The sequence below is a fragment of the Lepidochelys kempii genome, chromosome 8, assembly GCF_965140285.1.
Source record: "Lepidochelys kempii isolate rLepKem1 chromosome 8, rLepKem1.hap1, whole genome shotgun sequence".
NCBI classification, from domain to species: Eukaryota; Metazoa; Chordata; order Testudines; family Cheloniidae; genus Lepidochelys; species Lepidochelys kempii.
In genome coordinates, this window is record NC_136387.1 from 7362072 (window position 1) to 7376402 (window position 14331).

The 14331-nt window shown below is 45.2% G+C and overlaps 2 protein-coding genes across 9 annotated transcripts in view; one reads left to right on the forward strand and one right to left on the reverse strand.

Moving 5' to 3' along the window:
• CSF1R (colony stimulating factor 1 receptor) overlaps positions 1-10909 on the forward strand; it is a 46751-nt gene extending 35842 nt beyond the window's left edge. For 3 of the 5 annotated variants that reach the window (XM_073355345.2, XM_073355349.2, XM_073355347.2), the window contains 10 exons: positions 424-528; positions 919-1029; positions 1599-1761; positions 2609-2700; positions 2856-2962; positions 4164-4286; positions 4695-4806; positions 5152-5251; positions 6088-6193; positions 7217-10909. In XM_073355345.2, coding sequence (XP_073211446.1) covers positions 424-528; positions 919-1029; positions 1599-1761; positions 2609-2700; positions 2856-2962; positions 4164-4286; positions 4695-4806; positions 5152-5251; positions 6088-6193; positions 7217-7348 — 1151 coding nt within the window. In that variant the 3' untranslated portion in view covers positions 7349-10909. The remainder of the gene's footprint in view (positions 1-423; positions 529-918; positions 1030-1598; positions 1762-2608; positions 2701-2855; positions 2963-4163; positions 4287-4694; positions 4807-5151; positions 5252-6087; positions 6194-7216) is intronic. The other 2 variants (XM_073355346.2, XM_073355351.2) reach the window with 1 other exon arrangement.
• The window catches only part of HMGXB3 (HMG-box containing 3), a 64103-nt gene that overhangs the window by 26758 nt on the left and 23014 nt on the right, over positions 1-14331 (reverse strand). For 3 of the 4 annotated variants that reach the window (XM_073355340.2, XM_073355341.2, XM_073355339.2), the window contains 3 exons: positions 13849-13965; positions 13091-13300; positions 10147-12373 (listed from right to left, as the gene is read on the reverse strand). In XM_073355340.2, the coding sequence (XP_073211441.2) occupies positions 11897-12373; positions 13091-13300; positions 13849-13965 (804 nt within the window). In that variant the 3' untranslated portion in view covers positions 10147-11896. Of the gene's footprint in view, positions 1-10146; positions 12374-13090; positions 13301-13848; positions 13966-14331 lie in introns of those variants that run through there. The other variant, XR_012160199.2, reaches the window with a different exon arrangement.

Sequence of the window (14331 nt, forward strand, 5' to 3'; positions counted from 1 at the left end):
ACATGATCCTGCTCTTTCTGCAGCTTTCCATGTGCTCTCACATACAGAGCTAGGGTGCTATGATTCTGCCCCAACCTGTCACATGCAGGCTCACACATTCAGAATGAGATCACCCTCTCCAGACTTTTTCTGACATGTAGAGAAAGACTGATCCCATGTCTGGACATTCACTTCCTTACAACTCTGCCTTCACTCCCAGTGAATGCCCCATACATGTGGGCAGAGCTCCATGTCACTTGTGGATTCCATATTGCTCACATGTTCTGCATCTTGCCAGGGTTCTGCTGCTGACATGTCACTAGGCTGTCCGGAGGGTCTGTCCAAAGCATAAAGAGAGAGAGCTATGTCAGCATAGAAAATCACCATCACTCAGTTGTTGTTTGGTTGGTTGGTTGGTTCTTCTGAGTACATTTATTTTTGTAGGAAAGACCCTGGGAGCAGGAGCCTTTGGAAAAGTGGTAGAAGCCACTGCTATCGGGCTGGGGAAGGAAGACACTGTCCTCAAAGTGGCTGTGAAGATGCTCAAATGTAAGTCAAGAGCAGACTGCAGCGCAAGGCACACTGAAAACACAAACACATGTGCACAGAATTTGAGATGTGATTGTTGCACTGGTTGCCAATAATGGATTAAAATGCATGGTTTTTAGGCACCAGTTTTGGCAAGACAGCCATCGCTGTCCTAGGCATATATATATCCAGGCAAAGGAAGCATGTTCGTCATCTTCTCATGCCTCAGCTCTTTCCTCCTCTCTCCATCCCCATTTTTCCACTGTTTTCCTCTCTCTCGTTTTTTCTCTTTCATCCTTTTTCCTGCCTCCCCCAGCTCTCTCTCACCCTTTTCTCCTTCCCCCCACCTCTTCTCTCTTTCTGTCCCTACTCCCATCAGACTTGAAGTAATCTTTTCCAATTTGATTATAGCAACAGCCCACACAGATGAACAGGAGGCCCTTATGTCTGAGCTGAAAATCATGAGTCACTTGGGCCACCATGAGAACATTGTGAACCTGCTGGGAGCCTGTACTTATGGAGGTAGGATGTGCTGGCACCATTCCTCTAAGAGCCTCAGTAGACATCCTCCTGAGTTCTGTTTTCAGTGACACCTCCACCCCCAGGGGAACACGAGGGGCTTTGCACAAGTCTTAAGTTGCTGACTCCCCTTATAATCCCAAGGAGATGGTCTGCTTAGATGATCATAATGGCCCCTTCTGGCCTTAAATTTATGAACATTCCTGTGGAGGCTTTCCATGTTTATTTCTTCTTCAGGGAGCTCCCTAAGGGATGTGTAAACCAGTCTGCCTGTCTGAGCTAGCAGAGCTGCCCATCCTGTTGCCTAGACAGGCTCCAAGAATTAGGGAGCATTAGCATGGAGACCCATATCTGAACTGAAGCGGCAGTCTCAAGATTATCTAATTTATTGAAATCTACCATTTTCACTAGAGATGGAGACTCACACCAAACCTATCTATGTACTCATGCACCTATTCACCCCCACACATCCAGGCCTGCCATTCTAAAGAGGAAACCAGGCCTCCAGGAGAGAGAGAGAGAAAGGATGCAGTGAAATCACCTCTTGGTGATCACCACTTCCTACTTTTTAGGCCCAATTCTGGTCATCACGGAGTACTGTCGCTATGGAGATCTGCTGAATTTCCTGCGGAAGAACGCAGAGTCCATAATCATCCAGGACTCAAGCCTGGAGTCCTCTCTGGATAGCACAGCCGATTACAAAAACATCTATCTGGAGAAGAAGTATGTCCGAAGGTAAGACTCAGGACTGGAGATTGTACATGCAAGCCCTGGAACAAATTGCCTAGGGAGGTTGTGGAATCTCGATCATGGGAGATTTTTAAGAGCAGGTTCGACAAACACCTGTCTGGGATGGTCTAGAATAATACTTAGTCCTGCCTTGAGTGCAGGGGACTGGACTAGAAAACCTCTGAAGGGCCCTTCCAGTCCTACGATTCTATGTAGAACTCCAATGCCTGACAACAGGAGGCAATGGGAAGGTTTTATTGGCATGAGGTTGGGAGGTCATGGTACTCACATGTAGAAATGTTTCACTTTAAAAAAAAAGAAGTAGTACAGGTAATATTTTTAAACCCTCTGTAAAGCCAGAATGCACCTGGCCAGGCCTTGGAGTGGAAAATCATGACTGGCACATTTCAGAAACCTCTGAAAATTACCGATAATGTTTTCCACACAAATGTGATTTTATGCTTCTTGTCCATTCCTCCCCCCTTTTTCCCCCCATCTTAGCTACTGAGTCAAAACTATTCCATTGTTTGCAGTTAGTGTCATGTCTCAGAAGGAGATCTGGCCAGTCACACTGATTCAGGAAGTACCTTTTACAGAAGGAAAAGTGCATTTCTAGAAAGGGTAGTTACAGTCTATTTCTTTGCTGAATGCTTCCACACACAATCTAATTAGCATGGGGTATTTAGATCACTATTGGCATTTGCTCTGCAGTTCAGCTTTTAAAATACGCCAAACCTCACAGGTACTTAGAAGTGTTTTCTCTGCTCAGCACCCTGGGCTCAAAGGATGAATAGACAGATATAGTCCTGATTGTTTTTAACAACTTGTCCCGTCTCTGTTCTCTCTGGTTCAGTGATAGTGGGTTTGCAAGCGAGTGTTTGGAGACCTATGTTGAAATGAGACCTGTGCCATCAGACTCCACGCCAGCAGGGGGTAAGTTACAAGGTATGGTTTCCGTCTTCCATTGGGCTCTGCATTCTGATAGGCATACTGCTTGTATCATTCCCCATTGTGGGCCAGGATCCAGTGCACGCAGCACTTACATCTCCTGCCAGAAGGCAGTTCCTGGGTTAACCATAAAGAGCTCTTCTCTGTTCCAGGCAAGAGTGCAAAGGAAGAACAGGATACTCGGCCCCTGGATCTGTATGACCTGTTGCAGTTCTCCAATCAGGTGGCCCAGGGGATGGCCTTCCTTGCCTCAAAAAATGTAAGTGGCAAAGAGGACGGTGGCCCAAGGGCTGCCTACCAGGTTAATTAAGAAACACACTGTTAGCCCAGAGCATAAAGATCTGAGGGGCAAAACATAGTCAGCCTTGTGAACTGGGGTGGAACCTCTGTCCTTGAGCCTTCTGAGTAAACTGCTGCTTGCATCTTGGGCAAGGGGGCGAGCAAAGAGGCCTCTAGCATCCAACTTCCACTTTTTTGGGTCGCAGGATAATGGGTCTTCCTTGCTGATGTGGCCTCACCCAGTACCCAGTTCAGATTTCATTCTGTAATCCTGCCTGTATTTCATGGAGAGTAACAACTAATAGTTCCCTTTGAGTGTTTGCAGCTCCACGCGCACAGCTCGATAGATCAGGGCAGAATTACTGAACTGAATTTTGTGTGTGTGTGTGTGTGTTGTGTGCCAATTTCACATCTCTTCCACTTGGCTTTTACATTAGGTCAAGATTTAGGCTCTGCACGGTCCCGCACCTATAGCCTTTTTTTTCCAGGAAAAAGGAACAGAAAGTGATAGTTGAGATTTCTGCCTGAACCTGGTTATATACATTTTAAAAAAGAGCAAACGTACTGAGTGTTCTCCATTGACATGGTCTGCAAAGACCCCCATACATCTGAGACTCCATCAACACGGCACCTGAGGGCAGGGCCGAGTGATTCCAGGATGTAGTATGAAGCGTTTCAGAAGTGAAGTGGAGTGAACTGGGTTCAAAAAAGAATTTAAATAAGTTTATGGAGGAGAGATCCATCAGTGGCTATTAGCCAAGATAGTCAGCAATGTAACCCCATGCTCCGGGTAACCCTAAACCGCTGACTTGCAGGAACCAGGAGGAGATGGGTGGATCTCTCCAAATTGCCCTGTTCTGTACACTCCCCCTTGAAGCTCTGGTACTGGTCGGTGTCAGACACAGGATACTGGACTAGAGGGACCATTGGTCTGTTTCCAAATGGCAGTTCTTATGTTGATAATAAATTGTAGGAAGGGGCATGTATAAAATATGAGAGAGCACCTGCAATTGTAATTGCTGACATCTAGTATTTTTCAAAGGGCTTCATGAATTCATCTGCCCCACACCTGTTGGACGGACAATTACCTTCTTAGAGGGAAGAAAGGAGGTTTTGAGAGTGTTCCATCACTGTAGCAGGGTATTTTATTTGGATGCTGTTTTGCCATCTGTTCTGTCCAGTGCATCCACCGGGACTTGGCAGCAAGGAATGTGCTAGTGACCCACGGACGAGTAGCCAAAATCTGTGACTTCGGGCTGGCGAGGGACATCATGAATGATTCAAACTATGTTGTCAAAGGCAACGTAAGTAACTGGGAGCATTAGCAGAAGTGAGGTGTAGGGCAGGGATTCTCAAACTTCATCGCACCGAGACCCCCTTCTGACCACAAAAATTACTACATGACCCCAGGAGGGGGGACCAAAGCCAGAGCCCTCCCGAGCCCCACCACCCTGTGTGTGGTGGGGAACTGAAGCCCAAGCACTTCAGGCCCAGGCAGGGAGCCTGCAACCTAAGCCCCATTACCCAGGGCTGAAGCTCTCAGGCTTTGTCCCCAGGTGGTGGGGCTCGGGCTTCAGGGGTCCCAACCCAGAGTTTGAGAACTGCTGGTGTAGGGTGCTTAAGGCAGGGAGGATGGAGCAGGAGAGAACAGGACTAGAATTGTAGTGTAAGTAAGCAAGTTATCCCCTGAGTGGAGCATTTTGCCCTTGCAGGCCCGGCTGCCGGTGAAGTGGATGGCCCCAGAGAGTATTTTTGACTGCATATACACTGTGCAAAGCGACGTGTGGTCCTACGGCATCCTCCTCTGGGAGATCTTTTCGCTGGGTAAGGAAGGATCCTTCAGAATTCTCAACCTCCATCACTTACCGATACACAAATGTCTTTAGGCAACAAGTAGAGATTGGAGAAGGGCTGATTGAGAAACTGGGCTTTGGGAGGTAGGACCAAAGCAACCTGTTTAACACCAGCTGTACAAATTACTGGTCCTTGTCAGTGTCTGTTACCATCGGCAACCTGCCACAGTAACTGTTCTATTTGGTCACAAGAAACTCAGTCCATGCAAACTCCTGCAGCACCACTCAAAGGCATGCTGCATATTGAGTTTGATTGCAAGATCTCTCGTTATCACGTCTGCTCTAAACCATAGCTTGTTTTCTGTTGTGGATGCAGGTAAAAGCCCATACCCTGGCATGCTGGTGAATAGCAAGTTTTACAGCATGGTGAAGCAGGGGTATCAGATGGCTAGACCAGACTTTGCTCCTATGGAAATGTAAGTACAGCCACTTGGAAATGCATGGGTAGCAAAGGAAGCAGGCACAACAGCTAGTGAAAAAGCTAGCACTAGCTTCAGGGTACTGAGGGCCAATGAGTCCTTCTGCTGGGAAGTTCATGATTTAATTACTCTAGCGCTAGAGAGAGACACTCAAGCCACAAAGTTTCCATCCTAATTTAAACAGCACCCAGTTTTTGGGAGTGTTTGGTCTGAGATTTTGTTTCGGACCCAGCTCTGTTCAGAGCCTGTCATTTTGCTGCTTAAGATGGCACGTAATGCTACAGGCAGTAATGCCATTGTCTAGGCATATTTCCGCCGGATATACGAGCATGCAGTGATGGGGCTTTCTGGGAATGGACTGTAGTTTCCTTCCAGAAACCACCCATGACATGGCACCACTTACCACCTTGTAAATATTAAAGGAAATGGTTTTTATCCAAATGAATCCCATTACCAATTGAAGGTAGGAGTGTAAACACAAATTCTTGCAACCCACAGAAAAGAAGCAAGCTATAATATACAGTCCATAGAGCACTGCATGAATGTGTGGCTTCTGGCTCTTTAGGCTTCTAGCAATAGTCTGTACTCTCTCCTAGAGCAACTTCCATCTGAGGAACTCAAAAGCACTTTACCAATATTTATTAATTACTCGTCACAAGCATGTAAGGTAAGTGCACAGAGAGGGTGAAGGCTGGCTCAAGCCAAAAGGTCATGCACCCAAGGCATGAAGTATGTCCATCCTATTACAGCTTCCTGGGAGAGCCTTGAGCCATGTCAGCATGCCCATTGCTCAAAGTGAGGCTAACACTTGTTACTGCTGTTTGATACTGCAGGTATCGCATCATGCAAGCATGCTGGAATCTGCAACCCACCCAACGGCCCACCTTTGACCAAATATGGCTTTTCATTCAAAAGCAACTGGATGCCAACAAGGAAAAGGTGAGACTCTTTGGAGACTCAGGTGCAGATAAGTGTGGGGAGAGAAAGGATGTTCCTTTCCATCCACCAGTGACCCAGGGCCCTGCCTTATCTGTCGCTTCTCATCTTTTAATCAAAACGAACACTTTTTAGTGCTGGTGGAAAGGTACAGAACTGGAGTACGCAGTCCCCCAACTCGCCCCTCACATAGGTACGTTGACAGCACTGGTTTTCTGATGGCATCCATTTATTTCAGCACTAGGGACTACTAGTGAGTGCTAAGAAAATGGGTAAGTCACCACACTGATTCAGTTGAGGCTGCCAGTAGCCATGATGTTCTGGGGTGTGGACACATCTACATCTCCATTCATTTCACGCAGGCAACTGGTGGTAGAAACTGTACTGTCACTCCTAACGTGGAGTGGCATGGAAGCAGTGAGGCAAGGGGTGCCATACCTCATGAACAGTACCCTGGTATATCCAAGTGGCCCTGGAGAAAGCACAGATTTGCTCTCTCGGAGGCACCTAAGCAGGTCCTTGATTATCAACAGCAGCTCCCCTGCACTTAAACATGCCACACTCTTGCCTGGCCAGTAGCACCTTTTAAATCAATTAAATGCTTAGAAGGCTGAAGTGATTTTTTTTTTTTTTAATACTGTGCATAGTTCAAGATGCACAAGAACTTCTAAGTGTCACGGCCTCTCTGCTTTGCCAGCTATGGCACAAGTTACAGTCATACCACAGAAGACGCAATATCAAGAGCACATACTGTATTAACCAATTACGTGGGGGGATCTTGAAGTCTAGTTAGTGCCTTATCCACAAGGGTCGTGCCCAGCTCCTGTACATTCAATGCCTACTGAAATCAAAGGCAGTTCAGCATGTCCCCCCAAAAGATAAGAAAATCCACAAATATAAATGATGAGTCTCCTGGGTGTGGAAGCAGCAGCATTTCAGTCTGGCAAGTGATATGGAGAACTAGGCCACAGCTGGGTTTAAGTAAACTCAAGGGACTGAAACTTATTTTCCCTTTCTTACTTTAAGGACTATACAAACCTCCCCAGTAGCTCAGAGGAAGACAGCGTGTGTGAGCCCTCTGGCTGCTGTGAAGAGTCCTGTGACCAAGGAGATAGCAGTCAGCCTCTTCTGAAGAGCAACAATTACCAGTTCTGTTAATGTGTAAGGTCAAACTTGGATGGATCTTCCCCTATCCTTGCAAAGGACTTAGTCCCTCTCTTGGCTAGAAGGCAGGTTCCTCTTGCTCAGTGTCTCATCTCTGTGCTTTCTAAAGTGTGAAAGAATTACAGAACTCCCCACTTGAAAGGACATCATTAGAGGAGCTAAGAGCCAAGACTCATGCATGGTCCCTACAGTTGTGTTGAAGCATAGCTCAAAGTCACCAGGAATGTTATACATGATCCATGTATATGAGGAGATGATCAGATCCCCTTAGAGTCTCTCACCAACACTGGTAACATACAGGCCACTGATGCAGTCGTCCTGACAAAGCACTTCCTAACTCCATGCTAGCCGTTCTTGCTTGGCTGGCTCTTGACTCGTAAGAAGTTTCCAAAGGCCAGTTTTGCAGGCTGGTATGCATGTACCATGTATTGTTCTACATGGATATGTATTGCTGTGCACCTATAATGCAATCCTTGGGTTTCTGTATGTGAGTGTATGTCTGGAGGCACAAGAGCTTCAAAGTAAGCCGCTTTAACTCCTAGACAGCCCTGCCTTTTTCTTCACTACTCTCCCTCCCTCGCCTCACGTTACAGAATATTAGTTATAGCTGAAAAGCTTCTCTCTAGCATTAAATATGTGGCAGACCCCACATCCCAGCCAAGTGCAGGTGAGGAGTCTGCATCTCACTTCACTCGAACGGCTGCTGATGTGACACTCAGCATTACAAACTTTGAGAGAAGAGTCCCTTTGAACCATGACTGCTCCAAAGGGTGAATGTCCTCAGGTGAAATATGAAGTATGACCATGCTCTCTTTAAAAGAGTCATGGAATGTAAATCCCCATCAAGGAACCCTGGAAACAGCTCAACATCACACACACACACACACACAAAATACTGTATGTTTGAATTACTGAACAATTAATGTAGCAACTCAGCAACTACTGCCAGTACCAAAACCATTGTGGGAATGTTTTAAAGTAGATATTGATAATGTTATACAAGATCATTTTTTTATAAGCTAAGGCCCTGCGGCCCTCCCAGGAAGCTTTTCTAAATCTTTAATTCTTTTACTCAGGGTTACTAATTCTACACAGCAGCCTAGTCTATATTAGTGTAAGACTTCTGGTCAGGGAGTCTCTAATGAATGTTAGCCTTACCCGACTGCATTGCCAAAATATATTATATGACAGGGTATATACACTGACTTGGCTTAGGCAACTGTTACTGTACAATAGCAGCTATATAATTTGATCTTTATCAGACTACTACTATCCATTACTTTGTGGGCCGTTTTTAATTAAACTTTACACTTACATGTTTAAAGTGTAAAGTGCAAGTGCTTCTTGCACCATGAAGATACATGGTTTAATCCTATGTTGAAGATAAATTATTCCTTTCCACTAACTAAATACAAGCTAATGTATTTCCACTTAGCATTATAATGATGAAAATATAATTAACATGATTAACACAGCAATGTTGTCCATTTTTTCTTCTCCAGAGAACCTCATAGGAGTCTTTCCTCCCCTTCCCTTCAGGTGTCAGAGAAAGGGCAAAGCCTAGCCAGTCACTCTAGACCCTACTGATTTGCTCTGATAATTATTTAGGTAGCTAACTAACCCCTTTTTTCCAGTTGTTGGAATGTTGACTTGATTACAAGCTGACAAACTTGTTAATTGCAAGCTTCTTTTGAGCCGAGGTGCTTATCTGTTATTGGGAGAAGTAAAGTAATGGAAGGAGGAGGGGTGCAACTGCAGGATATTTTCATTCATAGGTTAAAACACTTTTGGGAAGAAAATAGATGAAATTATGGTATTCTGGGTAGAGTGGATGCCTGGCTGAACAGGATAGGTTGGCATATGAAGGGAGAAAGTGCCTCTTTACCTCTGCTGCCTCCTTCAGAGTCTGTTCCACACCAATGCACAATTGAAACAGCAAAAAGCTGAAGATGAAAGTGAAATGATTTAAAAGACCCACATCAGCACTGAGGGAGAGGCTTACTGGTGAGATGTCATCTGCTCAATTTCCCTCCTACAAAACTTTTTCATTATCAGAACAGTACAAGTAATTGTAGAACTATAAGCTTGTATCAACCCCTCCTTTTCAATGCTGTATCTTAGCTATATGGGAGTGCTCCAATGCTAATTCAACCCTTGTGTAACTGAGTCACTGGAGTTACACAAATGAATGAATTGGACCTGTTGCGCAGAATGAAGTCTAGGTTTTGGTTCACTGTACTTCTTGCACCATGAAGATAAGCAGACATCAGTATATCTCCAAAAGGATATTTATTTTTAAATATTGTGTTCACCCCAGAAGAGCAGCTCGATGATGCATAATCTCCCACATGAACATCTGAAATGCTGGGGAAGGGGGAACATTTGACTCTGACATTTGTTTTACAGTTAGACACCAGGATTAATTCTTTATCTCAGGGGCTGCCTTCTTTCCATTTAAAGGAGGTACACTATAATTGTATTTAAAAACACAGCTTTTTCTGAAAACCTCACAGATTCAGCAGTGGGGGTTAGGAGCCCAGGTAGCTTCTGTATTTGCCCCTTTCAGAACTTAGCGCTACAGAGAAGACCAAAAACTTTTCCCCTAATTTCCCCTAATTTTTCCTCACGTGAAGTTCATGTAGCTGTGAGAAGCTGGCATGCCTCTGTGTCAGCAGCACGGCTAATGTATCTGTCAGACCACACGACTAATTGGCAGATTTACAAGCTTTTCCCATTAGCTATCAGAGTCCTTAGGCTGTCAAATGTCAATAAAAACGCACTTTGCCACATAGTTTCACCCAAAAAATTGGAGATAATTTATTAAAATTTATCACTGACTGAAAAAAGTCACTAATGTATTTTATAATAAATTAACATTTTTAAACAGAAAAAACCCCAAACCATAATTACTGCATTTGCTCATACTTAATACATTTATGTTTACAGTATGGTACTCAGCAGGTTCCCCTTCACAGAAGGAAATTTTCATCTACACCACAAGTCTCTTATCCACTCTTCTGACCACACCAGGAAAAGCCTTCCTGGACGTTTTCCTGGATTCCCACCATTCCAGTATCCCACCTTCTACCTTGTTTGAGCCAGACCAGACGTGTATATTTTGAGATTTATGGCCAGCAGCAGAGAAAGGGTGTCAGTGGGCAATGCAAGCAGCTATACAAACAGGATTTGAGCTGCTGTTTAAATATGTTGGAGGGAAGGGGGACTCAGCCTGTCTCGTCAAAGGAAAACAGTGAGAGCAGTGTATAGATAGCATGAGACCCATTTAAATTTTACAGCGCTGTGGGGATAATGGCAGGATGGGTTACCACACTTTGCAAAAGCCCAAGAAAGCAGAGAAGCTGCAGCCCCCTCAACCACAGTCTCAGCAGAGAAAGGATTATAAAAATCTCTCTTTGTGGGCCTCTCTGGTTATGTTGCATTCATTGCCTCGTTACTGCTGCACAGATGTCCTTTGCCATTCAACCCCAATTGTAGGACAAATATGAATTTTCCTTGACGTCCGTGAATGGGATGTAACAGCTAAAAGAATAAAGTGCCCAAAAAAGAAGTGCGTGGAATTTGAGTGCCTCACTGGTTTAAGTTGTTGCTACCTTAGATAGCTCAAAGCAGTCCTTAAAGAAGTTTGTTAGCCCTTGGCTAGCCAAGTCAAGGGCAGCCCATCAAGTTCAATGCTTAGGTAATGCAGATAATCAGCAACATCTACATAACTATTACTGCTCCTCCTGTTAAGGGACTAACAGTCCTAGAAACTCAGACACACCTCTCCACACGCTAAATACCTGCACTACTGCACTGTTACTGAACCCAGGACAACAACAAGAAACATCCACCCCTCGTGACTACTTAACTCAGTCCTGGGCACCAGCGCCTCCTGGGAGGCTACCCAGACATGACTATTTTAAAGCTGCAGGCCACCCAACATGATCCTTTTGAATGCCTAGCCAGATGGAAGGGGTGATTCCAAAGAGGGAATGTCAGTCTACTATGCTAATCCATTCAAACTTGGACATTTTCATCCGCCTTTCTTCCGTCTACTCCTGCTCCCTCTCACCCAACCCTGTATTGAGGATATTAACAAGGTCAGCAAACAAGATCCATTGGGGCGGGGGGGGAGCACGCGGGGGAACAAAAACCCAACCCTGTACTTTTCTATCTCAGACATTCCCAGGGACTAGAAACGGATCCCCCCTTCACTCCATCCAGCTGCTGTGTGAGAACAGCCCATTGCACGACAAATCATTGGGTCCAAGAAGCACCTTGGAAGGGAATCCCATCCTGTAAGCAAGAATGTTAATGGAACTTATGCTCACAGCAGCACTCATGATCCTCTGGAAGCACATGGCTCTTTGGTCAGTGTAAGCAGTCAAAGTCAGCAGTATCACAGCTTCTTTGTTTAAAAAAAAAAACAAAAAAACAAAAAACACTACCTCAATTAAGCCTGGCCAGTCTGCCAAGACCTTGCAGCAGCCCAGCATACCATCTGCATGGTTAGATAGGGATTAATCACCAGTTAAGAGTGGTTTATTCAGCAACCTCTCCATCATCTTCCTGGTTCTCTTCTTCCTCCTCCTCTGTTTCTGTCTTGATCTGTGCCACTCCCAGTCGGTACAGCGTGTCCCGGATCACCACCTCACCAGGCTGACAGCTCTGCACGATTTCATGGATCTGCCGGTTCACGATCTCCCTGCTGGTGAAGAAATCCATCAGGCGGTTGTAGAGGTAATAGTGGGTCGCGTTGTCGAAGGTGATGGGCCTTTGGCGGACACTGCTGGTTTTGCTGTCATTGATGGCAGTGATGATGGCACTGTAAGGCTCTAGCTCTTGGCACAGTGAGATGGAACGGTGCTGAGCAGTTGGACCACTCTGGCTGTTCTGCTCTGCCCCGGTGTGAACAATTCGGCGGGCTGTGGATTTGGTGACTGGATGCTGGACAGAGTGCTCAGCTACAGTCATATCTACACTGTAGTGTTGGTCTAACAGCTCCGGGCAGGATACACACTGAGGGAGAGATAAGAATAAAGATTGCACACAAACCAGCTGAATGCTCAGCAGTTCCCCTCAACCATGCCTGATCCCAAAAAATAAGAAAGCCCTAAAATTTCCCTGAATTAAAGAGACTAGAATAATGACCTGGAGCAGGATGGAAGCAAATATACTTGGCTTGCCCCAAAAGTCCTAGAAGGATGGGTCCGTACACCCCATTGCCACCACACAGCAGCTCATCAGTGATGTTCTCTGACTCCCCAGCCTCCCTATCAGGTAAGTAATGACCAATAAGAAGTTATGTTATACAGGGTACACTGCACTGTCCCCCTTAAAAATGTGTCACATCTCCACAGTCCGTGAGTTGGATAGTTATGGTATTCAAGAGACAGACTGCGCTGGTAAACCAGCGACTCTGTGAGGAGTACAAATGTCATGCAATACAGACAGTAGAATTAGTCTGTAACTCTCGTCAGGAGCAACATGAAAAGTGAAGCCACAGCACTGGGCAGGTCATGAAACATGCATTTCCAAAGGTTCGGTCATCTTAATAGGCAGAATGTGGGGCTCAAATCTCCAAGATTAGCCTAGTAACAAAAGGTTGCATAAATCACTCGCTTTTTTTTTTTTTTTTAAAAACTTCACATTAATTGCACACTACACAATACAGATACCAACACTAAAAATTCCTTATATCCTCACAGACAGCATAGACTGAACAATGTAACTAACCGTTGGGGGCTCCATAGGATCAGAGAAGCATCCCTGGTTTTTCCCCCACATCTGGACAGTCAGGTCAGGGCAGCAGATATCGGCACACAATGCCACCGAAGAAGCCATATCCACCACATAGACTGGTGGCCAGTGGCGTGAGGAGACTAGTAGGTCCACGTGGTCCCGGGCAGTTTCCCCTCTCACAATGTACTTTGAGCCACACACCACCTCGGAAGAAAGTGAAGAGGACAAACATGAATTTTTGGTCTGGTGCATTGCACTAGAGCTGAGAAAGGAGAATTTCTAAGGAACAACAAAGAATATAGAACAAATCCAGTGTTACACTTCCTCTCCTCAGTGCGTCTTGAAACTACCTGACTCAGCAACCTCATGTTGTTTCAGATTTTCTCTCTCCTCCCCAAAAAAGCTGACTGTATCCCAGGCAAGGAACAATAATTTCCAATTCCACCTCTATGGCAGAGTCAAAAATTCAACACCAAACACCCTCTTACTACTAGGCAACATGGCATGAATGCTTCTGGAAGGCGAAGTCCACCCCCAGGAGAAAATCTGGCTCATCTTTCCTCACCCCTGAGTGTGGATAACAAGAACCCAAAATTCACTACCTGCCTACTCTCAGCCTCCTGTTTATTCTTCCAAGAGGAAAAAAAAAAAAAAACCCACATTTTGTGGTAGGTCATCTGTCAGTCAAGTTACTGTCTAAGAATCTGTCAATCACATCTTATAGCCACAATGCAGTTTCTAGTTTGCCTTACCTGATGTGGACACACTTTGTAGATTTTTCCTCCTGTGTGGTGGACTGGGGGTTGTTTGGCATCTGCCCCATTCTGAACAAAGTCATAAAGAGCCAGGAGGGAGTAACAGAGCTGATTCTAAGAACAGAGAGACCAAGAGAAAAGCCCGCATTTAAATTAAGAATCAAAGCCTGGGGCTCTCCAAAGAAGGTCATGGCTGTAAGTGAAATATCACAGAAGTTGCATTTAAACACATGGTAACTAACAGCCTTTTAATTCATTGCTCAGTACCGTGAGGATGACAAGCAACTCCAAGATGAGAAGCCCACAACAGAGTAATTATAGGTTTCCATTTTCCAACCCACCAGGGTTGAATTTTTCCCCCATGTGTCAATTACCCTGTAATCTGCAGGGTCTTGTCATTTCTAATCACCTCTTTCCTTCCTAAATATAGTGGAGCGAAAAGTTACTTCTCATATTATCATTCTGAATAACCATCATCTC